This window comes from Puccinia triticina, chromosome 12A (assembly GCF_026914185.1).
Source record: "Puccinia triticina chromosome 12A, complete sequence".
NCBI classification, from domain to species: Eukaryota; Fungi; Basidiomycota; class Pucciniomycetes; order Pucciniales; family Pucciniaceae; genus Puccinia; species Puccinia triticina.
The window spans coordinates 5,321,378-5,346,748 of NC_070569.1; the positions used below are offsets into that span (position 1 = coordinate 5,321,378).

At 47.6% G+C, this 25,371-nt stretch overlaps 6 protein-coding genes across 6 annotated transcripts; 3 read left to right on the forward strand and 3 right to left on the reverse strand.

The window, feature by feature from the left end:
• Positions 1-58: 58 nt before the first annotated feature.
• Positions 59-521, reverse strand: PtA15_12A513 (uncharacterized protein; the record flags this gene model as incomplete). The annotated part of the gene is made up of 2 exons (XM_053162130.1): positions 59-133; positions 198-521. 2 exons carry the CDS (start codon positions 519-521, stop codon positions 59-61), a joined length of 399 nt encoding a protein of 132 aa, XP_053026078.1.
• A 5,364-nt stretch (positions 522-5,885) lies between these two features.
• Positions 5,886-8,773, reverse strand: PtA15_12A514 (uncharacterized protein; the record flags this gene model as incomplete). The annotated part of the gene is made up of 3 exons (XM_053162131.1): positions 5,886-6,030; positions 6,087-6,342; positions 8,671-8,773. 3 exons carry the CDS (start codon positions 8,771-8,773, stop codon positions 5,886-5,888), a joined length of 504 nt encoding a protein of 167 aa, XP_053026079.1.
• A 1,634-nt stretch (positions 8,774-10,407) lies between these two features.
• PtA15_12A515 (uncharacterized protein) lies at positions 10,408-11,073 on the forward strand (the record flags this gene model as incomplete). The annotated part of the gene is made up of 3 exons (XM_053162132.1): positions 10,408-10,794; positions 10,858-10,986; positions 11,047-11,073. The coding sequence occupies 3 exons, from the start codon at positions 10,408-10,410 to the stop codon at positions 11,071-11,073; spliced, it is 543 nt and encodes a 180-aa protein (XP_053026080.1).
• Positions 11,074-12,544: 1,471 nt separating this feature from the next.
• PtA15_12A516 (uncharacterized protein) lies at positions 12,545-13,543 on the reverse strand (the record flags this gene model as incomplete). The annotated part of the gene is made up of 5 exons (XM_053162133.1): positions 12,545-12,782; positions 12,855-12,952; positions 13,012-13,164; positions 13,241-13,414; positions 13,487-13,543. 5 exons carry the CDS (start codon positions 13,541-13,543, stop codon positions 12,545-12,547), a joined length of 720 nt encoding a protein of 239 aa, XP_053026081.1.
• Positions 13,544-13,711: 168 nt separating this feature from the next.
• Positions 13,712-14,630, forward strand: PtA15_12A517 (uncharacterized protein; the record flags this gene model as incomplete). The annotated part of the gene is made up of 3 exons (XM_053162134.1): positions 13,712-13,859; positions 14,100-14,173; positions 14,256-14,630. The coding sequence occupies 3 exons, from the start codon at positions 13,712-13,714 to the stop codon at positions 14,628-14,630; spliced, it is 597 nt and encodes a 198-aa protein (XP_053026082.1).
• Positions 14,631-17,420: 2,790 nt separating this feature from the next.
• On the forward strand, positions 17,421-21,926 carry PtA15_12A518 (uncharacterized protein; the record flags this gene model as incomplete). Its single annotated transcript, XM_053162135.1, has 4 exons — positions 17,421-17,815; positions 20,007-20,244; positions 21,651-21,745; positions 21,821-21,926. 4 exons carry the CDS (start codon positions 17,421-17,423, stop codon positions 21,924-21,926), a joined length of 834 nt encoding a protein of 277 aa, XP_053026083.1.
• Positions 21,927-25,371: the final 3,445 nt, after the last annotated feature.

The following is a 25,371-nucleotide window of genomic DNA, read 5'->3' on the forward strand; positions in this document are numbered from 1 at the left end:
GTGGGGCCAGGAAAATGATCCATCCAGAGACACAGAAGCTAATCAAAACAATACTGGCTTATCTGAAGCGAAATGTTAGCACATCGACAGAGATGGCCAGCGGTGGTAGGAAGACAAATTTGACCGCGGCGGGCTGTTGGCCCTTGGATCTGAGCAGCCACACTCATCTGATGTCGATTGTGAACTGCACAACGGACTCGTTCTCGGGTGGAGGGGACTCCTTGATGTAGAGGATGCGGTGCGGAACTCGCTAAAGCACGCTCGCGCAAGGGCGCACCCAACCAGGTGTGACGGAGGTGTCGTTGGAGACAGACATCCAACGGACGGTACCGGTGATCCGGGAGCTGCGTGTGTACCATCGGCCCTTTCCGCGCGGAAACGGCCGAAGCACCCGTCGCAGCGGGCGCGACAATCGTCAACAATGTCTCCGGCGCAGAGGCCGACGAAGCCTTGCTCGCGGAGTCGCGACGGTCGCCCGCCTGAACATGCTCTACGTGCTGAAGCGCATGCGCGGAAATCATTACCCGTTCAGCATGTTTGGCTCACTCTGCTTTCAAAAAGTGTATTTAAGTGGAAATGGGGTCCAAAAAATAAGTGAAGTTTTTCAAGGGGTTAATCCAAATGTGTCTTTTGCATTGCTTTGAAATTATGTTATGTATGCCTTTATCCGTCAATAAGTAGTTCTGGGGACTTTTTATTTGACTTGCTCTGTTATTCAAGATTGCATTTGGAAAAGTGGAAATTTTGTTGGAAAAATAATTGGACCTGATCAAGATGTATCTCTGAATTTGGTACCTGCACCACAGAGCAACACCTTTGCAATAGGAAATTCTGCTGGCACAATGTTCGAAATCACATCCACCTGATAGACAATTTTCTTTTCCGCTATTTGTTGATAAATGAAGCGCGCAATAGTCACGTGCACTGTCATAAACTCAGACCTTGGTATTTCTATCTTTGATTCCTCTCACTTCCTTGTCTGTTTAACAGCTCTAAATTTGCACACTTGGGAAACATTCACAATCCACAATCATCTACGCGCAACCTGTTGATGCATCATCAACATCTGTTTTTGGGCTCACTGCAAACCCAATGTTGTTAAGGGCATTCTGCGTAAGATGTGTTTAGACTTGATGAGTAATGTCCATGTAAAAAAGCCTGTAGCAGCGGTGCAGCCGCAATTTCCCTAGTTTGTCACAATTACACAGATCTGTGCAGCAAACAGTCAATCCTAAAAAAAAGATACAACCAATCCAAAAAAAGCGGGGAAGAGTAACGTGGGGTGCTTCAATTCTTGCCTTGTTCTGCACGCCAAATTTTCAATGATGAGACAGACTATATCAGCCAGATATGCACCAGTATGACTTTGTTCTCATCTAACAAATTCAAGGGGCATTGAATCTAATTCAAAACCACTGGTACAACCGGTGTCACCTGCAACCAAGAGATATTATATCACCACTCCTAGGATATTGTATCCATTTGGCAACTGCCAAGTATCAACACCTAAGTACATTTCACCTTTGTGCTTCCATTTTGAAACAGTTCATTTCAAAAAAAGGAAACAGTATCAAATGAAAAAGAGGACAGTTCACAGAAAAACTAACCTCAAGTGGCTGCATCAACCCCTCCTGCACCACAGTATACAGCATTGTGATATCTTTGATGTTTGCCCGCATGCAGGTAAATGTTTCAGAACAACTGGGTACATGATGGCCTGATGAGCATCTTCACAGAGAGCCAAAAACAGGCAAGCTCCTACTGCATAGATCACACAGAGCTGAGGGACCTCTGGGATCTTCAAGTTCAGCTGCAGCACAGTTGGATAAGGAGGGCATAAAATCTTACATACCTTGTGCAGAGCAATTTCACCCGTTGTAGAGGAAGAAAGTGGTAGCATTGCAAAAGTGTCCACGCCACTCCTCTGCAAGATAATCCCGGAGAACTCTGCTACGCAGCTCCACCAAAGTTGTAGGGCTCTGAGCGGGGTAAATAAAGTAAATCACATAAAATAATAAAGCTCTGCAAAAGTAAACTGTAAAATAAAGCTCTGCCGTGTAAAGAAGATAACTCCGCCACAAAACTCCACAAAAGCACAAGAAAACAGCTTTAAAGCAAGCACAACCGTAACACATAAAGCAAGTCTGCATTAATGTAAAACTCCACTCCACAACGTACGCAATCATATATTTATGACGCCCTGCCAAAATGGTGGGTTATGCCGCTGTGATTTTATGTAATGTTTTTACGTTAAGCAAAATACAACATGTGGGCACAACTACATTGGGAGGCAAGGCTGATTGTTGGCGACATGATATACAAAGGCTGCTTGTGCTTGTGTCCATTTAATCACATGACAAGTGAAAGAAAGAAAGAAAAAAAAATGAAACGGTCCTGCGCGGGGGCTTCGGCTTTAATGAGTGATTGCAGGTGTGAATTTGCAGTTTTTAGACGCATCGCCGGCTGGGACTTCGACTGCTTTCTATAGAATATCTCATCGGAAATAGTGAGGAAAGGGAATCAGTCATCAAAGCAACTTGAAGAGGATTATGCGAGACGGAATGCTTACATTCTGTAGAATTTGAAGGTATCCAAAATCACGGGGAAGAGATGATGGTTGATTAGGCAAGCGGCCGCGAAAATCTCAATAGATTTTATGAAACTGGGTACTCACATGCTTGGTGTCAAAGGTTACCGAACCCGGCTTGCAGCAGTAGTTTGCCTCCATGTTTGAGTCAATGCAGTTGTACCCCAAAATATTTTTGGTCGGATCTGGGTTCTTCGGATCTACGACCTTGTTCGCGGGAAGAACTGATTTTTCCAGATTCAACCCATGCGATTCCAAGAAAGCAGAATGAGTCAATAGCTCACTATGCATGCTCATAGACAGTTGCAAAGAGGAATACAATACTCACAGGTAAATGACAAAGCGTTCCCATTATCATCGCGGTTGTAAACTGAGGTGCATGCTGCCAGGGTGTTTGGGTCCTCACATTTGAATATGACTGTGGTGGCTTTGGTTGGAGGAGTAGATGCCGCCTTTGAGAGCTGGCAAACTAGGGCCATGGTGACAACGATGACTGATGATGTGGAAAAGTGCATTGTGCGGTCGAGAAAAACGAATCAATAGGTATTCGGCAAAGGTAACGGGAGCGCGGTTGAGGGAAAGGGGGCAATCAGATTTCGGCAAAGAAAGGGGGCAGAACTATGGGCAACGGATGGGCGTGATCTAAGGCAAGGGCTAGCTTTCAAGCTGTAAGATGTTAGCGTGATGAGGATTGAAGGCGCTGATGAGGTGGGCTGAGTGAAGCAGAGACGGACCAATCATCTCCTATTTATAGTCTGCTGGCTGTCTGGTCAAGATGGGAGCTTGGCCGGAAAAGCTTGCGTTGGCAACCAACTTCCGAATACATGGGCCAAGAAAAATCTGGTCGGTCACCGCAGAATACAGGTCCTTCTGCTCCCTGGACCCTGATGGTTTCAGCTTCCACGGGATTTTCAGGTGTTCTCTCAACCTTCGCAATAGTCTGTAAATTCCAGGTTACATAGCAAGAGTCCGGGACCCGGGTTACATACCAGCGTCAAGCGCGTTAACTTCCACGTTCGTCCGGCACATGCCGCCGGGCAAGCGAACCACCCGCTTAAATTGCTAATAAGGCTCTCGATCGGAGGGCCGGGTGGGCAGGTGAACCCGCGTCCTTGCGGGAGCGCCCTGAACTTCGTTTCAGGTTAGCGACCGTTAAACAATTGCTATGTAACCTGGAGCCTGGCACCAATGCGAGTGCCCAATCATGAGGCTTGGTCGGCTGATGTTACCTGGGTGCCATGGTGACGGTACAGGACGCCAGCGTGACGCCACTGATGTGCCACAATAGGCCACATTACGCAGTCTATGGTTCGGGTCCCTTCACGCAACACCAACTAACACAACTTACAACCATGACCGCCTTAGGCCCCAATTATAAACAATAATTGGGACTTTATTGAAAAACTAGGGAAATCGCGGCTGCGCCGCGTAAATTAAAACACAGCCAAGGCACCACCCCGCAGACCTGGCACATCACAATGGCTACCGCGCCCCCCACACCGCTAATTATCAGACATCCACGTATCTGTTGAGCATTGGTGAAACTGTAGAAAAAAATTTTTTACTAAAAAAAGGAAAACGGTACAAAAGAAATAATGTTGGTCCGTCTACCATGTACAAATACTCAGCACTAAAACCTGAATAAATCTCTCACACCACAGCATCTCTAATAACACTTAGGTTCACTACATTCGTTGTCTCCGACACATTATCGCCGCCTACAATGCCGACAAGTAGGCCTTTACAACTTGTTGCCCGGGACAGGGCGACATATAGCTGCCCGTGAGAAAAAACCGGCTGAGGAAGATAAACTCCCACACGGCCTAGAGTCTGGCCTTGAGCTTTGTTGATCGTCATCGCGAAAGCCGGAACAACCGGGAACTGACATCTTCCGAACCTCGTAGCACACAACTGATCCGGCTCGTGGATCAGAACCATCTTCGGGAGCAACACCTCGTTTCCTGCGTTCGGGCCAGTCATGACTTTGCATTTCAGGACATGGGGCTGAACACCTTTGATCAGGAGCCGTGTTCCATTGCAAAGCCCGCTCCCAAGTGTCAGGTTCCGGATGCAAACAACAGGCATACCCTCCTTCAGTTGAAGGGAAGGCATTGAAAAGCCGGAAATTTCGATGTTAGTCAGTGATTCTGGTCCCAATGTTTCGTCACAATCGCTGAGCACTTCGTCTACCGCTCGGACAACAACCTCTCGCCCTGGCAAACGGCGCAAACAAATTGAGTTCAGGAGTTTTACGTTGACGTTCAACGGTGTCAGAATTGCGCGTGATCTATAAAACTGAGCTAGATCATCCATGTGTGTGCACTGTCGAGCCGATTGCAAATCACCGTAAACAAAGTCGATGAGCTGATTCAACACCGCGCCTTCGACTCGGCCGCTGAACACAGGTACTTGACGTAAAGAAACCACTTCGGCATTGTTTACCATTCCGGCTCCTGATCCGATATTCAACAGCCAGTTCGAGAAGAGATCGATGCCTACATCTGGAGAGGTGGCTCCTCCATCAGCCTGACTACTGATCAAGCGCATGTTACCTGTCAAGCTGAACCGTTTCACCAGAGGCCATAGATACAACCCAATTAAACTGGCTGAACCTTGTGCAAATATATCTCCTCCACGGACAACGGGCAACGTTTGCCGGAAGTCGCCACCGAACACGACCTGAACACCGCCAAACGGGAGGGAAGAGTCCCGCAGGTATTGTAACGACCGGTCGACCATTTCGATTGCATTCTTGTGAGTCATTGTAATTTCGTCCCAGATTAATAGTCTGAGTTCTGCTAACGTCCGCCCTAAAATTGTTCGGATGTCGTAATTTGCGTGGGACTCGGAATTAACCTGTAGCGGTATCCGGAGCTTTGAATGTGCTGTACCGCCACCGTCGAGGACCATGGCTGCAACACCTGAGGAAGCAACAGCCATCACCTGAACTCCGCTCTTATTAAAATGTTGAATTAAGGCGTTCATCAAATAACTTTTGCCACATCCCGCAGGACCGTCGATAAACACCGGGGCTGAATCGTTGGTGTTATAATTTCCGACAACCTGATCAAATATTACCCTTTGTCCGGGGTTCAAGGTACTAACATCGATGATTGGTCTTTCTGTAATGCTCTGATTTACCTGTTCAAGGCCCTGCGCATATTGCTGCCAGTGCAACTGATCCACAGGCTCGAGTCCAACGTCTTCCCACATCCGACCTTCCACGGACAATTGCTGATTGATAAGGAAGCAACACAGGCTGTGCGAGGCCTCTACCGATACCGGAATACTCGAAAAATCAGTTCGGAGACGGTAGCCACAGTCGTTTGCGAGTTCGTCCAGGAACATGTTCAACAACCTGTTCGGATTGCTCGGTGGGCTGGAAGTTAACAGCATGCAGAACATGCTTCGTAAACCGTGCCCTAACATCCAACCGCACGCTTCTTGAAGGCACAATTCGTAGTGTGTATCAGTCATCAATAGCCCTCTCGCTTCGCACGCTTCTCTGAAATTTTTGTGGGTAATGCCTTCGAATGTCCTCAAGTCGTCGAAACTGGTCGGGCCTCTGACATTCAGCAAAAGCAGCCTAAGGTAATACCGTTCTCCATCAACCGGAGTCGCGAAATACAACCGGCCGATGGTGTCTGAAGGACGGCGTCTGGGCAGCCATTCTTTGGCAGAGGTCCAGTAGAAATGGTCAGGAATTTCACCATAAAGAAGTTCACGTGCCGGTTTACCGTAGCCTTGCGCGTTGTCTTTATTCAACTGAAAAAACTGAGTCAATGTCGTCAAATCCGCAGTGCCTGTCGTCATCTGTTCCCGTGCCCCTTCCGCATCTCGGTAAAATATTGTTTGATGTCCAGGTAAGTGCAAAGCAAGTCGCATTACCGCCGGATACCTGTCAGAAATCGGGTATTGCAAAAGCCTGTGGACAGCTGCGACAGACCACATGACGAACAAGCAATACTGGAAATCAGCAACTGCTTCACAAACGGATTCGCTGAGAAGGCCGAGAGCATAAAATTCACGGCACACTGATTTAAAACAGGACAATAACTTGGCAAATTCAAATATTACAGGAGTTGATAAACACATTGGACGATGGCCTATAATGTGGCCTGTATTCTCAAAGAGAACAGGTCGAATAGTGACTACAATGCATGTCTGGATGCTCGGCTTATTGCCTTCAATTTGTAGGTACACGAGAGAGAAAAACACGATTACAAAGCATATAAAAGAAACCGGGTAGCGGACATGGGACGACGGACAAGGAAGAGAATACTAACCTTCGCAGGGACCAATGTATCGGCCGTGAACGAATCTAACAGTTTCATCTCCGTCTCTTAACTGCAATGCTGAACGATCAACGCCTTTACATATGTATTTGAAAAGGTACTTGGTCGCTGTAATGCCGTACGGAATTTCCACATTAATGTGGCAGTTGTACCGGAGTAGTAAGTACTTATTATATGGCACAACATGTTGACTTGTGTACCGTTGGCCTGACTTCACAACAGTTCTGCCACTGTCCCGGCGCCGATATAGAGGATAAGCGTCATCACTGAGCACCGTATCATGTTGCCACGGTTTAGGGAACTTCTTTGAACAACGGCCATCAACGATACAACCTTTCGCTACAGAGCACGGTCCGTGGATCATTTGCGTCTTCACTAAATTATATAACGTTGGTTCGGTTTCGTGGTCTGGAATCTCGGCGCAAACCAAAGCATCGACCGCTTCCGCCGTCCGAGGCACGTCAGCTGGGTGTAACATAAGCATGATGTGACAATGGGGTAGGCCTCGCTTTTGAAACTCGACACAATAAACAAATCCTCGAACACGTCCCAGGCGGTGGTTTCTGGTCAGGTCGTGCAGAATCGACTTCATCTTCAGGCGGAACACACGCGCAACAACGTCCGGACGATCAGTGGCAGTTTGGCCAATTTGCAACATTGATTGAATCTCTGGCCATTGTGGATTTGCAGTGACTGTTACAAAGAGAGACGGTTTATCGTAGTGATCAACGATTGCCATCGAGTCCTGATACAGCTGAACCATGTGACGGGGAGAGCCGATGAAAGTCAATGGTAATATAACTTTCCTTCCCACTATGTCGAGCTCGTTGCGAATAGCTTCTTCCAACCCTTTGTATAGGTCAGCTTTCAATTTTTGTTGATTCTTGCGAATAAAATCGAGACAACTCCTCTCAACACAAATATACAGGTCTATGACCAGCTCTTGGAAGAGTGACCGACTCATATGCAGGTGATTAAACGTGTTGTTCTTAGCAAACAACATCGATGCATACCATTCGGTCTGCGAGATTTTCATTTCTACGGACAACCAATTAGATTTCGACACAAGATGGCAACAATTTTGACTCTGGCACTCACTCCTATTGACCGATGTGCTCGGAGTCTGGTAAACCCACCCACCTTCTCCCCTGGGGAAAAGAATTGGGTATCGGAGCGGCAAATATCCGAGTACTCATCGGTAATGCGCTCTATTTGCCCATTTTTATTGTGTAGGACAACATCTCGGGGAGCAATCTGGTCTTCTTTTGGACGGTCGATAACCATAGCTACTTCTTGGACCGTTGGTTTGTTATAAGTTTTTGGGTTGAAATTGTGATGTGTTACGTTGCGGAGAACAAGCTGAGCGGCGGGCGAAGTCTGGGTCACAGCAGCAATTTGGCGGTAGAATTGGGCGTACGGGTTAACGCTATTCATCAAGTCCTGGAGCCGCAACATCAAACGTTCATTAAGTTGGACACCTGATTTAGCCACCCGATGATGTGCTTCATGTTCTGCTCCATTACCTACGACATAGATCTGTGAAAACCCGGCATCTGAAGCTCTCGAAGGGAACAATGATCTCAAGTTATGGTATAGAGTTCCTTTGACTCGAAAGCTGAAAACACCGAATACACCTTGCGTCGAACGATCGATTTCCGCCCCTAGTGACACAAAAGAAAGGGCATTGTTGTATGCACGGATATGCCGTTGGAATTCCCGGGACACTGAATTGTACGCAACGCAGATTAGGTTGTGTATCTCGGAACACAAACACTTGAACTGACTTACCTGTGTCATCCTTGACGAGCAGCTGTTTCAGGAAGTCCGGATAGTGAGTAGTATAGTTAGTCGGTATCAAAGCCGAGCCCATTTGACAGCAACTCGGAAACATGGCCCGTGGGCTTCGAAGATCAGCAACATTGCGTTCCAGTTCCCAGTGAAGAGCTCCGCATTTGATACACGGGTCGTTGCACGGGCCGAGCCGGTGGGGTATTTCATGTGCAAAGTGGGTGTTGATGAATTGTTCTGTATTGTGCGAAGGTAATTTTGTTACGGGACCAGGATCGAATTGCGGTATCATTGTGATGTTTGTATGATAAAATTGGAAAACTGAATTGGAAAACGACTATGTGTATAGAAAATGTTTTGTGCTGGAATATATTTTGCTCAGATACAGGTTCCTTGTGACTGGAAGTTTGCTCGAGCAATGTGCCCGGCTCTTTTATAACTAAATAGACGACGACCACTTAAGACTTGAACCTCTTTGTTCCCGGGATTTCCAAAGCGAGTCACAAACAACTTATTTGTGTTGCGGCCCCTTGGCCCGAGTTCCTCTTGTCACTCATTGTTCGCCGGATGAGGGGCCGCGACAATAATGCCTGTTGATGTATAAAGGAAGAGCAGAATTTGAGCGGTATCTATCTCCTGGATCAAGGAAACATACACATGATCAAATTCATCTACCATTCTCCAATGCAAGGTCGTGTTGCCCAATCACCATTTCCGAAAGAGATACCGCATCAAGTATGTGTACGAAGAAATCCCTTCTCCTAGCTTGAGGAATCAAATTTTCCGATTTTGGTGCCGTAGTAATACTCAGTTCGTGAATATATTCCTCCCAGGGACCATTAGTGGAACTGCACAGCGCATTAGCGGAACCGGATCGCGCAATCGAATGTACATAACTGCACAACCATGAGTTCATTCAAGGAATGTCTCATGAACGGCTGCCGGGCATGGTCAAGAGAGTTCACCATGATTACAAATAAGGCAACAGGTAATAATGTTCTGAGATACTGTTTTAAACACTTGTAAAGCGTATACACCAATTGCAACGACTTAATTATCCTGCAACAGTGCGGATTGGGAATACCGTGATCCTCGGTGAACACGAACACGGGGACCCAAGTTTGAATACGGATATTCTGTGGCCTTGTAGTACCAAAGATTGTGCAACCGGTGTCAGTTTGCTATAACCGTTTCCGACAACGTCAGCAAAGTCGTCCGTTATCATTTGCCACTGCCGGAAGAGCAGGTGTGTCACGTGTAGAGCGAGTAAAAGGAATAGTGCGGACAGGGGGAATCGAACCCGCATCTCCCCGATGCATGCTGGGTTGCTCTACCGTTGAGCTATATCCACAGGTGTGAGGTGTACCAACATATACTACCTCTACACACCCCCTGTACACCTACACCGGTGACAGAGCCCACTAATCCTCCCAGAGGCTCATCCCAGGTACGCAGCTGCCTATAGCGCTGGGCTCATAACCTGTAGAGCGAGTAAAAGGAATAGTGCGGACAGGGGGAATCAAACCCGCATCTCCCCGATGCATGCTGGGTTGCTCTACCGTTGAGCTATATCCACAGGTGTGAGGTGTACCAACATATACTACCTCTACATCACGCCCAGGTGAACGAACATGACTGGGTCGCGGATAGAGGTGATTGTTCTCTCTACCTTGGGGTTTGCACATTTATAGAGTGCTTGTGGCTCAGAAGAAAATTCTGAACCAAAACAGATCTAACATGCCTTTCACTAAACTTACCCTCAAGTCCGTTGTTTACGTTGCAGACCGACCTCGCCTAGGTGTGAACAGCCTTTATAAAATTCCCTCAGTGCTCCCATGGACAACATCAGGTACTCAGATTCAGCCTCAGCACGGTCTGTTGTTGAACATTTTTACTCCTGCACCAATGCCATCTGGCCCGGATCCTGCATCCTGGTTAATTTTTGACGGGCAGTTCACAGCTACCTCGTGGAAACCTGTTGTTGACGTCTATACACACGCCGCAAGTTTCCACTCTACCACCAAGCACCGGCCTACAGAGCTACAGCACGTACAATTAGAAGGGGTTCTCGAGATCGCCATGACAGGTAGCAAAGTTGTTGCTATTGATCCAGACACAGATGAAGTGAGTGTCTCCGTTTCCGTTATACATATAATTTGTATTTCCTATTCTGACCATTGCCAGTAGTCGTGTTTGTTTGATTTGTCAACGAGATCTGACCCTGTCATGGAGATTTTCCGGTATCTTGATGTCGGCGACTGGATATGGATTACCGGCAATATAGACCGTCGAGTTGGTTCCGTTCTTGACATCGAAGTAAGTCACGTTGGTAGGATCTAGCCCACTTCATTATTTACTGACAGGTAAAAAAAATAGGTCAACGATACATTTATCGCAGATTAAATATATGTTAAGTCAATAACCCTCAATAGAAACATCAAAGGATTGTCCGCCACAGCCATCAGATCATTGAATATTGTATTCTAAAAACCTCAGCGATATGTATCAGCTGGTAGTAGTGGTATATTGTATTGGGGGCGCAGGGATTGCCAGTAATATGATCCCCTCTTAACCAGCGCCAATTGAATGTATCAATGATCAGTGGATGGCTTTATTAGTGTTCTGCCAAAACAGGAAATTTAGTATTGGTTTAGGCCCTGGTCCGCTCATCGCAACAAACCAGGTTACCTAAAATGTAGTGTTGAACATCAGGAACATCGTGGATGTCTCATTTTGGTTACCTCAGACCCGAGAACAGTGTTATATTTCTGCCGCAGGGTGTTTTCAAACCAGTCAGCCTGTGCTCGTGAAAAGCCCCCTGGCTATTGTGCTTTCGAGTCCAAGGGGCAGATCGTATATAATACCCTGTGCCTCTTGATCAAGGTAATCCTCCGGCGCCAGGTTATTTTCCCAACTGAGTCCTATAGGATTAAATTTAAAGGTTGTGAAGTTATATCCGGCATTCGCGAAATTCGCGACAGCAGATCATATTCTTTTACAGTACCACAACAAACAAGGACTCCAAGTACCAATCAAGAAGCCGCTTATACATCACCCGAGTACTATTTATTATTCCGCAAGACTGAATCTATGTCTCCAACACCGCGAAATGGCCAATGGATCTCGTTTACCGGAAACCTGCTCACTCGTACCATTGGACAACGCATTCTCGTAATGGCAGAGGTTGTCAATGTATCTGATACACCTCCACCTGATTTTTTGCCGATGTCAATAATGGGCCCCGTCGTGGAGGGGCAGGTGAAGTACCTCTGTGATGGTTTGGCTCCTTTCAGAGCATTGGTTGAGACTCCAACGGTGCGTTTCTGTTGGGTTCATGACGTTCCAAAATTGAAGCCGGCCCGTTGAACTAAATACGTTACGGTTACAGGGTGCAGTTCTGTTCCTAGTGGTACCAGACGGCGTTTGGCATTTTCACGGTGCAGAGGTTGTGGGGAACTCTCTCGTCCATATCCAGGGACGGTTGATAACTGAAGGTCAAGGGACTGACACAATTGCGGTCTTGTTCAGTTCCGTCAAACATTTGTCTCACTTAATTTATATGCTGACAACTGTGTTCAGTGTTCAAATTTTTTGCCCACCAACATTTAGTTCATTGTCTACATTACCTGTGTGGCCAGTACTCATGATCCCAATGTGCAGATGTTCCAATCATCAGCGCAATGCAGTCAACTGCATTTGTAGCATTGCCTCATTCACGTGTCTCTTAAATTTCAGGCACATGGAAACGGCAATACAGGCGTAACGTGTCAAAATACAAAATCTGATCTACAAAACAGGAATAACTTTTGAAACAAAAATTTTACTGTGTTGGCTGAGTGTTACATATGTTGTTGAGGAATGAAGCTATAATAGATTACACCATAGAGGATTGTGGAACAGCGGTTGGTACTTCATCCGAGGTCGGCTGAATACTTCGCTTGGTGTATTTGCGCTTCTTTTGTGGCGCTTGTGGTGTTTCTGTGGGCGAGGTGGTGTCTATTTGAAGGACCGTTGGGTCGTCGTCTTTAGGAACCGTTGGAACCGCAGTGTGTGTTCCTACAGGAACTGGAATGTGATCTGTGGCTTTTTCCTTGTCGCTGCCAAAGTCAATCCTATGAAAAGTTGACAAGCCAATAGTTTAATGTGTATAGTTGCAGGGAATCTGCTCAGCGGTGATGACTTACTGAATGGGTCGGCGACCTTTGCCGGCCACGATACCTGGTTCCGGAGCGTTCGCGGCGGTGGAGGAGGAGGAAGCGGAAGACAAAGAGACGGACAGCGCCTGAATTCAAAGTGTTAGCATGATTATTGAACGGAATTGTCATTGATCAAGGTACCTACATTGACCTGAAGCATATGTTGATCAATGTTATACCCAGCGATGTACCCAGAAATGAGAACCTCGCGGCCGACCTGGAACAAGCCAAAAGTTTTGGCCAAGTTACGGTTACCAGCAATTTTGTACTGGACAATAAAGCTGACAGAGTTACGCGTCTGTTGCCAGTGAGAATGCGAGGGTTAGTGTGTTTTGGAAAGCGACCGGAACTTGAACTGTGCAATAAGACCTTACCTGAACGTCGTAGTCGGTGTGTCGAATCTTAACTAATAAATTATTGAAAGTAGAGGTCACTGAACTGTCATCCTTCTCCTCAACCTTTGATATAACTACACCGAAGCCGTAAACCCCTGCCTTGTTGGCAAGGGAGACCGGATAACCCTCAGAGTCAGCAATGGGAAATGTGAGCTCTTGTTCGTAATAGAAGACAGGTGGTATTTTCGCATTTAGAGCTATAACTCAACCCGACAAAAAGTACACTTTGTCTTCAATGAGGGAAGTGGCGGTTGATCCGTAACCCTGTAACTTGACCTTCATATTGACGTCTTCACCAGTTTTGGTATCGAGGAAGGCAAGATCGTAGTGGTTTCGGCAGGGGTCTGGCCCTCTCTCGACCATCCGCCCATCCGCCCATCCGCCCATCCGCCCATCTGCCCATCAACCTCCAATTCGCCGGCGACGCCCCACCCCAATTGTTTGATGATCATGCACCCTAACGCTCGACCGACTGACAACAGCCAGCTGTACCTGGACAATCCAGATGGATCCTGGCCAGTGGCAGACCCCGACCTCGATTATTCCCGCACGCCAACAGGTCGCCAGTACCAAATCAACCTTGAGCCACCTTACCCAGGTCGGCAGTACCTACCAGTGGATCAAGCCAACCAGCGATTCCCTGCTGAGCCGCCATACTCGAACCCAACACTTCTGTGGAATCTAATAGTACCATCTGCCGTCTGGTGACAAGTCCCCAGCTGCATGCGTCCAAGTCGCAGAACAACCTAAGGAACCTAGCATCAAGCTCGCGAACCGAGGCTCACAAGGGATCGAATCGGCGATTAGTCCAAAGACGCGTGAATTTGCTATATCTCAGCGGAAGTCACCTGCTCAACGCTCTGTCCCGGACTTCCGCTCACCGCTTTCCCCAATGAAGACATCTTCTCATCGGTATGTCCGCCACGAAAGACTGAGCAGTCGCCAGATAAACTCGCGCCGTCCAAGTGGCTCCCGTTCGATTTCGTCTGGACAGTCTCACACCGACGATCAGGACGAAGAGCAGGCCAACTCGGAGGATGAGCTGCGAGAGGACGTGATCATGGAAGAAAAGCCGGATGAACGGAGCTCTCGAGACGTGTACTGGGTACAACGGGAGTCCGACAGGAGACACTCCAGGAGCAGCTCCGCATCATCCCAGGCTATTTCACCCAGCTCCACCGTGTTTGCCGACCACCACCGCGGACACAGCTCCCGCACGGCCGCTCGCTCAAATGGCTCGGAAGACCAACATAGCAACGTCCATCGTAGCTCATTGATCAGCTTACAGTTGAGACCCGAAGATGAACTGTTCCTGGAAAACTACCTTGAGGAGGATGGTGATGGCATCGATACCGATATTGATTATTGATTTATTTCCATTCGCAGTCTTTAGCATCCCATCGTTTATCAACTCCATGCTTTTTAGAGTTTCACTCACAACTAAATATCATCTATCTCATACCCTAATTGCCTTGCAAAGACATTTGTAAATTTCTTTTAGGCCTCTTGCTCGATCTTATGCCTGTCAATTCATCATTTTCTGGTCACGCTTTGCGTGTCAATCTTTCCTCCTTATCTTTGACAGATTTCAGCTGTGGCTGTTATCGGATTTTTCCTCAGATTCCCCTTGGATGCAACTGGCTGTGTTGAAAGTAGAAGACAGACATGAACAGGTGACTACATGTTAACTCCTACACAGAGGCCTTATTGAAATTGTGTTTCGCTTCTTGCAACATAAAATTGGTTTCAGGCCCTTTGTTTGACAAAAAAAGAACATAACTAGGGACTATCAAACAAACGATGGGTTGTTACACTGTGACACGGTTGTGATGATCTAGGAAGCCGCGGAGTCTGTTTCAGACGCTGGTGTCTTGCAAGTTGGAGAGGCAGTGGCACTCTTGCTAACTGACGGTATGAGCAATCCCATCGCTAGCCGGGCTGCGAGCTATCTTGCGAGCTGTCTTGCAGAAAGACCTCGATATCTGTGCTAGCCACTCAGAACCCGGGTTGAGCCGGTCTTGTATTCCTTGAGGCGTGCAGCCTGGCGAGGTCAGCATCTCGGGTATCTTGAACATGGGGGTTGGACTGGGAAACTTGGATTATCCCAGCGGCGGATGGTCTCAACAGGCAATACTGCAGTTGAGCTGGCCAGTATTTGTGTACAGGAGGGCAAAATTTGCTCTGTTGCGCATTTTGTTTATAATTGTACTTCAATTGAAACATTATTGAAGTATTTTTCTTACTAAAAAATAGCTATAATCATAATTTCAATCGAGTTTTGATTATTTTTCAATAAAGTCCCAATTATTGTTTATAATTGGGGCCTTAGAGCATCTCCAACGGTCCGGGGGGCAGTTGGCCTGTGTTCCCCGGCCCGCAGACACATTTCACAGCAATCACGGCTCAGCTCCAATTATGGACTGGCAGTTCAAGCTGCAATCCGACTGAAACCTCACTACTCCAGCGCCACCCACCACCCTCTGCGAGCCTGATTCCGGTCATCGGGATGCACACATATCGATGACTGGAACGTTCTGGTCACGTTCTGGTTGTTGGGACGCATGTATCTCGATGACCGGAGCAAACCCGGTCATCAGGTGGAGGAAACACTGCTCTTGATGACCAGAACGGACCCGGTCATCGAGGGGAGTGTTTACTCCTCTCGATGACCGGAACGGACCCAGTCATTGAGGAGAGTGTTTACTTTTCTCGATGACCGGAACGGACCCAGTCATTGAGGGGAGTGTTTACTCCTCTCTGGAGAGAACCGGTCATCGAGGGGAGTGTTTACTCCTCTCGATGACCGGAACGGACCCAGTCATCGAGGGGAGTAAACACTCCCCTTGATCATCAGAGAGAACCGGTCAATGAGGGGAGTGTTTCCTTGTTTACTCCCCTCAATGATCAGAGAGAAACGGTCACCAAGGGGAGTGTTTACTCCTCTCGATGACCGGAAAAGACCGCGTTATCAAGACGAGGCTCGTTGATTCAATTGATGATTTTTTTTCTTGCTTGGTGAGCTGCAAGACTGTGTTGTCCATCTTTGCGAGGTATGAAGAGGAGCGGATGCAGGTGTGTGTGGTCAATTGCGGCCGGGAGGCGACCCGCAGAAGTCAGCAGGTGATTGCGGGTTGGACTGCCCCCGGCGATGTTCCCAGGGTCGTTCCGCGGGTCCGTTAGCGCGCAAAACAGGATCCCGGGCGGCCAAAGTTCGTCCCCGAACGCCCAGTCGCGGCTCCGTTAGTATAAAAAGCTCAGGTGATCTGTACAGTGACAGCCTTTGAGTAAGCTAACCACGCGCGTAACCGTCTCCAATCTCGATAATATTGCATGGTAGAACTAACTTGTACAGTGACAGCCTTTGAGTAAGCTAACCACGCGCGTAACCGTCTCCAATCTCGATGAGGGAAGAGAAGGGAGCCGGGGCGCGTGGCTATCTATACCGGTACACAATAGATAGGGTTATGTGTACCGGTATCACAAGGTTAGGTCTAGTGCAACTATATACATGATAGGTAGTATGTATATAGGTATGAAATGCATAATCTTGTCTAACACTCTAACAGTTAGAGATGCTCTTAGCCTACAACAGGAAAAGTTCGCATCCGTCCCCTGCCTTCCCTCATGTGCATCTCATGCTTCAGATTTAGTTAATTTTTTATACACAACTTGTAAAGCAACCGTAGAAATATAGACAGCTTTTGATTTAGGGGCAGGCTAAATGCACTACCATCTTTTACTACATGTACTCCAAAAATGGAGTGCACATCTGTGTACTCCAAAATTATTGGAGTGGAATTCAGTCCACTCCATGAATACCTGGAGTGAAAATTTGGCTACTCCAAAAATTGTTCAATTATTGGAGTGCACAACCCGTGAACTACCAATAATTTGGAGTGCGATGTTGTGCACTCCTTTTTCAATATTTTTTGCCCCGGGAAGTGGAGTGAAACACCGTGCACTCCAATATTCATTGGAGTACACATCCACCTTATCATGAATATGCACTCCAAGTTCAACCAAGTCGAACTCATTTTCCTCCAAGTCCATCTTCCCCCCTGCTGCCCCAACAACTCTCTTATTTTGGCAAGACAGCCCACTCTGCTAGCTACACGGTCAGACTATCCTCCCCGGCAAAATATCCTCTCCTGAAACGAAGATGAACAACTCAACCACCCCAACCAACGGCATTGTGGTCACCCCAGAGATGTGGCAGCAGATGCAATCAATGCTTGCCCTCTTCCAAACAGCCAAATCAGCTCCAGCTCCGGCTTCTTTGGATCAACAAACTCCAGCCAAAGCGTCAAATCAACCCTCTCAAATCACGAGCGCATCCAATTTATATTGCAACTCGGGGTCTCAAGAATCAGATGACAAAAGCGCTTTGGACAATAGTGGCTTCAAAAACAAAAAGAAGGAATCTACAGCACCTCCAAACAAGCAATCAACCCCCATCATTGACACACAAGTTGCTCAAAGCCCCTCCAGCAAGAAAGATCAAGACCTCCTTGTGATTTCAGATCTAAAAAGCTATGACTTTAGCGTTGGTGGTAAGTGGCCATCAGCATTGTTTTACTCTCAGATTTTTACTGACATGTTTTCTCAGAATCATTGGACCCTCCTCGTTGTGCAGCCTTTAGATCAATGGATACTCTGGTTCAGTTCTGTCAAATGTGGGCCAAGAATCATGGATACGCGGTCTTCAAGTCCAACTCGGTGCCGGGTAAAAATGTTTACATTTGATGTGATTGATCTGGGCATTATTGCGGCTCAGGAGTGAAGAAAGACGGACGGACAACGTCTACGAAAAAGATCGGCTGCCCCTTTGTAATTTATGGCTCTGTACCCACCAGCAAGAAGCTTGTCGACAAAACTTGGACGTTTCAGATCCGAAACGGCGAGCATAATCATGAAGCATCCCCTGGACCCAGATCTCATGCGGCTCACCAACAACTGATTCCAGAGCAGATTGAGGAGATTCGAAAGCTTTCGAAATCAAACCTCAAAGCCGCTCAGATTTTGCTCCAGCTTCAAACATCCAACAACAAGACCTATGCAACCAACAAGACCGTCACCAATGCCCTTCAAAAGATCCGTCGCGAAGATTTGGATGGTTGGAAGCCAGCAGAAGCGCTGATGTCAATTCTCCAGGAATCCAATTGGACCTGGGATGTAAAAGTCAACGACAGCGGAAAGCTTCTAAATCTTTTCTTTGCTCATCCAGGATCTATCCATCTCGCTCGGATCAACCATCATGTGGCTCTCCTTGATGCCACATACAAGACTAACCACTATAAGTTACCGCTTCTCCACATCATTGGCCAGGCTGCATCAAACTGTTCATTCTCGATTGCGTTCTGCTTTTTGACTTTTGAGGATGACAACAACTACTTGTGAGCTGTTGATTGTCTCCGAAAGCACATTTGGCGTCCTGAAAGAACCCCCCAAGTGTTCATAACCAATCGCGATACTGCTTTACGAAATGCTTTGAAACAAGTGTTTCCGGATTCTCAAGCAAACTTCTGTACATGGCATATCAACAAAAACATAACAACAAACTGTAAGAAATACTTTTCAACGGAAAAACCAGAAGATTCAGACGAGGAAGAAAGCTCAGAAGAATCAATGGAACAAAACACAAAAAAAGGAGAGGAATCCCGAAACAACTGGAAGATTTTCATGGGTCTCTGGCAGCAAGTCACGTACTCAAAAACGGTCGAGATATACGAAAAGCGATTTTCTGCATTGAAAGAATACCTTTCTTCTCGTCCTGCTGTGCTCGAATACTTGGACAAGTGGATCATTCCACATAAGGATCTGTTTGTTGTTGCGTGGGCTTGTCAATACCCTCATCTACGAAACCTGAACACGTCGCGAGTTGAATCAGGACATGCGTACCTCAAGACGTTTGTAAAAAATGCTACTGGCGATTTACTCTCCGTATTCCACTTGTTAGCGCATGCGGTCGATGCGCAATTGAATGCGGTTCATGAATCTATTGGGAGTGATACTGTCAAGACACTCGTCAGTGTCCCCAAGTCCTTCATCCCTCTGCTTGGCAAGGTATCTTCTTTTTCTATCAAAGAGGCGATTGATCAGTTCAAACGAATCCCAAAACTTGACCCAACCGAACATTGCTCTCAGACTCTCACCAAGGGGATTGGAATCCCATGTGCTCACAGGATTTCGGAGCTATTGGAAGATGGGTCTCACTTGACGCCTGAGGATTTCCATCCCCAATGGCACCTGAGGTACGATCCCGAGTTTGTGGTATGTCAATTTTCTTTTGAATCATGATACAAAGCCTAAATTATTTTCAATTAATGAATGACTAATGTTACCCACATTTCATGCAGAAACCTGATGAACCTGAACTAGATTTGGATGCCGAAATTAAGAAAATCACACTGTCTCTCGGTCATGAAGAACCCGAACGACTTGCCACTATCATCAATCAAATTCATCAGATTGTCGCTGGTACACATACTGCAGTCGCTATACAGGCCCCCGATGTCAAGACAAATACCAAAGGTTGGCCATCCCTGAAGAAGTCGCACACCAAGTCTACTAAGCGAAATGCATCGGCCTTTGAAATTGTCAAAGCCAGTCTGAAGAAGGAGAAGGCCTCTAAGAAGCGATCAGCCAACAGCAGAGGACAACCAGCTTGAGAATCAAAGAAAATCAAAAGAAACTACATTGAATCTGAAAAATCTGATGAAAATGATTCTGATTGTTCGCTTGAAAGCAACATCATTGGCATTACGGACTCCGCGCGTATCAAGGAGGCTGCGGGTATTGAGGACTCAGTCTTGGCCATTGAGGACGCCCCGGCTATCAAGGACGCCCCAGCTAGCGAGGACACCTCAGATAGCAAAAACCTCCTGGCTAGCAAGCACGCCCCGGCTATCGAGGACACCCCGGATATCGAGGACGCGGCGGCTATCCAAGAAAATGAAGCTAGCCCGAGTGAGGAAGCTGTGAAAGTAAGTTCATGTTCCATTCATTGTGTCATAGGCGCTAAACTGACATTCCTGTTTAGCTCAAATACATTTCCCAGATTCCAACGCACCTGGAAGACGCGGTTCAAGGAATTTGGGATCCAAGCGGAGATGGGAATTGTGGGTTTCATTGCTTGGCACAAGCACTCGGCTACACAGAAAAAAGTGATGGGTGGTGGCGGGTCCGTAACGAGATGGTTGAAGAGGCCTTGAAAAACAGGACAGCTTATTCGAAATTACAGGGCGGCGATTCAGAAATCACAAAGATCATCAATGGCCTCAAGCTGAACAAAAGAACTAAGGCCACTCCGTTGAAGTGGCTCAACAAATTGTCCCATGGCCAAATTATCTCAAACACTTATGCGAGGCCGGTAGTTTTCCTTTCAATCTCAGGCTGTCATTCCTATCTTCCTACAATTCCAAACCCCCCGATCTCCAGCGTCCCTGACCCAGTTTATCTGCTCCACATTAATGGTAATCACTGGGTCTTGGCAAATGTGGGGGGGATGGATGGGGTCATGCCAATCCCACCTATACTGGGTTCAAAGTCAACTTCCAAGACCGTTAAGGGTTGGTTGAACTTGTTTCAAAAGGGCATGGCTCTCTATAAGGATTTGGAGTCTCAAATCTCTTGATTGCATGTTTTTTTTCTCATTTGCCTACTTGGTTTCCTTATACCTATGAAAACTTTTTCTATTTATTTTCTTGTTTAAGTTCTTGGTTTTGTTGGCTAAGAAATTTATTGACATGATTTTCAGGCTCTCATTTGATGAACTCCAATTTCTTGAGGTGCAAAGTGGTGCACTCCAAATATTTTGGAGTGCACAGTTTTGTACTCCAAAGATTTTGTAGTGCACAGTTGTGTACTCCACACTTGGAGTGCACAGAATCAACTTTGGAGTGCATGCTTTGTGCACTCCAAAGAAATTGGAGTGCACAAGTCATGCACTCCAAATTTTTGGAGTGCACGGATGGGCTACTCCAAAAAAACCTTGTTTTTGGAGTAGACGTTGGTTTACTCCAAATTTATTGGAGTGAACATCAGTCTACTCCAAATTCTTTGGAGTAGACTGATGTTCACTCCAATTTTTTGGAGTACATGTAGTAAAAGATGGTAGTGCATTTAGCCTGCCCCTTGATTTATCGGGTCTCCGCGTAATGAAAAACTTCGTGCTCATCAGGCCTCAAAAAAGCCACAAAAGGCAGCAATCCAAAGCTAGATGAAGTGTGCTTCGAAAGCCCAGGAGAGTTCCCAACGGGCCCTCTTCATCCATCCCCATACTTTTTGTTTCTTCTTCTTTTGATTCATACTGATCAACTGCTCAAATGTAGAACAACCACACCTAAAAAAAAGTTCACTCGAGCAGTCTAAGTAACCCTCAGATCTCGAGCTCTCCCTCTTGAACGAACGAACGGTCGATAGCGTTGACGGCGCCCGCACAGAGCGGACAACAAGAGGCGACGAGGGAGTCGAGCTCGTTCTTGAGTTTCTGGATCTCCGGGCCTACCGAGCCCCCCCCCCCCCCCCCCCCCCACCCCCCAGTGGCTGTGCCCGTGGCAGTACGGAGGCCGACGACGCGGGTGAAAGGGGCCGCCGCGGTGGTGGTCGACAGCGGCGGCGCGTGATCGGCGTCGTTGTCGTGCTTAGGGAGGATGGAAGACGATGAGCGGACGAGTCTGGGCAGAGCGGGCAAGACGCCGCCGAGCGCTTCGACGCCCGAGCCGACTTTGCCCACGCCGCCGCCAATAAGCCCGACCAGTAGAAAAACACACCTTTAGCAACTTGGTACAATTGTGAACATTCCATAAGCTTGTAATACTTGTTGGTTGATTGCAGGCCTGCACAGCAGGCATTCCTTAATGCCGGTGGGTACTCCTCTTGCTTGTCAGAAATTGCAGTGGATAGATGTGTTGTGATTTTGTGGATAAACACCACAATGTTTGCTAACAAAAAACTGCCCTGATTTGAAACTTGAAGGGTGATTTCATGGAATGGCTGAAGAATTTTGGCCAGGTCAAGCGCAAGGTCAAGATTGGTCTGTTTGATTTAATATCTGTGAGGAAGACCATAGTGCTTGTTGAGAAACACCAGAGGAGCGCAGTGAGCTAGGGGACCGATGATGGGAGGCCAACAATGAACGGAGAGAGGAGAGAAACACTATGCACCTATTGAGGTGCAAGGAAGGATGACGCGAAAGAAAGTGAGTGAGGAAAAGAAGAAAGAGGAAAATGGTACAACACTGTACTAGACTAGATACAACAGATATAAACCTAATCTGATGACAAACAAAGTTGGACCGGTTCCATGCTCTCACACACCTCGCCGCAGTCAACCAAGTACCCCCTTTTCCGGCCTGTATCGCCGCACTTGTCTTTCTGCCACTCAAGAATTTGAGATGGAGAAAGTAAACATTTCTATTGTACAAAGAACGGAACAAGAAAGATACTCAAATGGCTGCTGAACAGCGTAAGATACTCAACAGTTGAGCAAAGGTGGAATTCCACCAGTTCATCACATCCCATTTAATGTTGTGGAGCTTGACATTGTGACCATTGAAGAGCTCCACAAAGAGCACTTTTGAATTCACAGACTTGTTCAGCTTGCGTAAAACCAATTTGAACTGGTTTTTTTTTGAATGGTACATTTTCAAAAACAAGAATTATTCCTACATAGCAGAAGAGGCAGGTGTGAAGCCCCTCTCGACATCGGGTCTCCACACGAAGGGTTACGAGATTACGTAACCCCCGCGCACCGTATACATAGTCTGAACCTCCGCTTCCCTAGTCCGGCAGAGAGCTTTTCCTCTCTCCCGGCTAGCTCAAGCAATTCAACACCCAGAGTTTGGACCTAGAAACTCTCCTGGCGTACCACCCTCGTTCCCGTGTCCCACTTCTTAGTCACATCTCAGTGAGGGTCCACGTGACCCTTACACTTTTTTTTTCTTGTTCCAAACAAACCGACCTTCTTGGTCTCATCATCGACCTCGCTCAGACTCATCGACTTCGCAAGCTCTCTGGTTCAGTATCCAGTCAGCTCCTTCTGACCTCGCCTTTGCCCTCGCTATCGTTCTCTGTCCTCGCTTTCGCTTTGCTCTTCGAGCCTCGACCTCTGCCTCGCTCTCTGCCCTCGACTCCCCCCTTTTTTTTCAGTTTTCCTCCAACGCCGACTTCGTGACCTCTAGAACCTCTCCTTTCGACCCCTTTCGTCATCGAAAATCAGGGTCTGTTTTCCCACAGTGGTTGATGACCACGAGAAACTCGAATTCGGGACCCCTGCTACCTATCTCTGATCCCGAGGAAATCCTCCGTGCCGCTCGTCGACGGGCTCGCTTAGACGCTCTTGCAGCATTGAACAACGCTGCGATTGCCCAAGCGCTATTGGAAATCGAACAAGCTCCATCAAACAGCCGACCAGAAACACCGTCTGATCATCCAAACTACGACCCAACTGTCCCTGATCCCCCGACGGAATGTACGATGAATCCGGGTTCCAACCCGGCCGTTAACCAACCAGAAGAGGTTGAAGAGGACCTCTCCATCACTGATTCTCTGAAGGCAATCCTCACAATCCAGAAGAACACGGCACTTCAGTTCCAGGCGGCACAGAAGCAAGCCGAAGAACAACGACGCATTGATGCGGAACAAAGACGTCTTGACGCCGAACAAAGGAAAGCCGAGGCAGACCGCTTTGCCGAAAAGCGCAAGATCAATCGTGAACGGATCAAAGCTCTTGAAAAGGCGGCATTGACTGGTGGCATAAAGCAGGAAGTGGCCCCGACTCCGCACCCGGGCCAAGTAGACTTGCCCAAATTCAGGACGTCCGACGGGCCACAATTTAATGGACCTCTTCAGAACGCCGAGATTTTTCTTACCTGGATCCAAGCCGTCACTATCTTCTTTGATACCAAGGCGGTCACTCACGCCGACGACAAACGTCTCATCCTTGGTTCCCTGATCTCTGACACCAACCTCACTGCCTTCTATCGAGTCGAAAGCCCGAAGTTTGCTGGAAAATCGTGGGAAGAATTTCGTGACCGGCTCTTCGAGTTCTGTCTCCCAGAAGACTGGCGAGCTGACCTTCGCCGATCAATTGTTCGTCTCGAAATGTCCGGGTCGGAATCATTCCTTCAATATAGCAGCCGGGCCCGCACCCTTCAATCGCTTGTCAACTTTGAGAAAGATGTCTTCGATGACCTTGATCTGGCGGAATTCGTTGTTCTTGGATTGCCCCACGTTCTTCAAAGCAAAGTTTGTGACTTCCAACTTCTCCTCCAAAAGCCGTTCAAATACGGCGCCTTTGAGAACCGAATCAATGGATTTTACATCGATCTCCCTCGCAACTGTCAACCCTCTTACCGTTCCGTCGCCACGCCACTGGGCTCGAACCGCCTCGAACCTGATTTATACCTTTGGAAGATGCACGCCTATCTTGATTCGGTAGGAAAGTGCCATTTTTGCAAGAAGCACTGCGGCAACCCCGCAGGGGCTTGTCCTGGCCCTCCCGACCGATCTAGAGTTTACATTCCACCAGCATTTCAAGTGCCGCCAAAGCCACTGAACTATGTGGCCCCACGGGCCTGGTCAAATGCGAATCAAAAGCCGACGAATCCCACAGCGGCGGGCAGACCTACTGGCAAACCAGCAGGAGTGGCGGGCATGGATGAAGCCCCGCCCTTTGAACACTCCCAAGTCTCTCTTGTCTCGGCGATCGACGGGCAACTTGAAGCGACGGCCTTGGCGTACGGCGATCAACCTCTCAATGAAATCAAGATAGAGGACCAGCTTGCCCCGAAATCAGATGACGAAGCCTGTCTGCTCCCAGAAGAACCTACCGACACCTCCGACCTTATGGATGTGCACGCAATCAATAACAAGGTGGAGTCAATCCTTGATAAGTGGTTCCCCGTGGACAGCGACGGGACCACGGAGTATGTGCCATTTTCCACTGTCCCCTTCACTGCCCCTGCTGCGCATTTCCCCACCCGAAAGCTCCATGAGTTTCACGCTGGGCGACGCTTACGCGTCATTACCCACACAGGCCCACGTCAACAGCTAAAGATCCATCGACCACTGCCACCAAGGGCTCCATCAATAGTCGAGACCAATAATTCC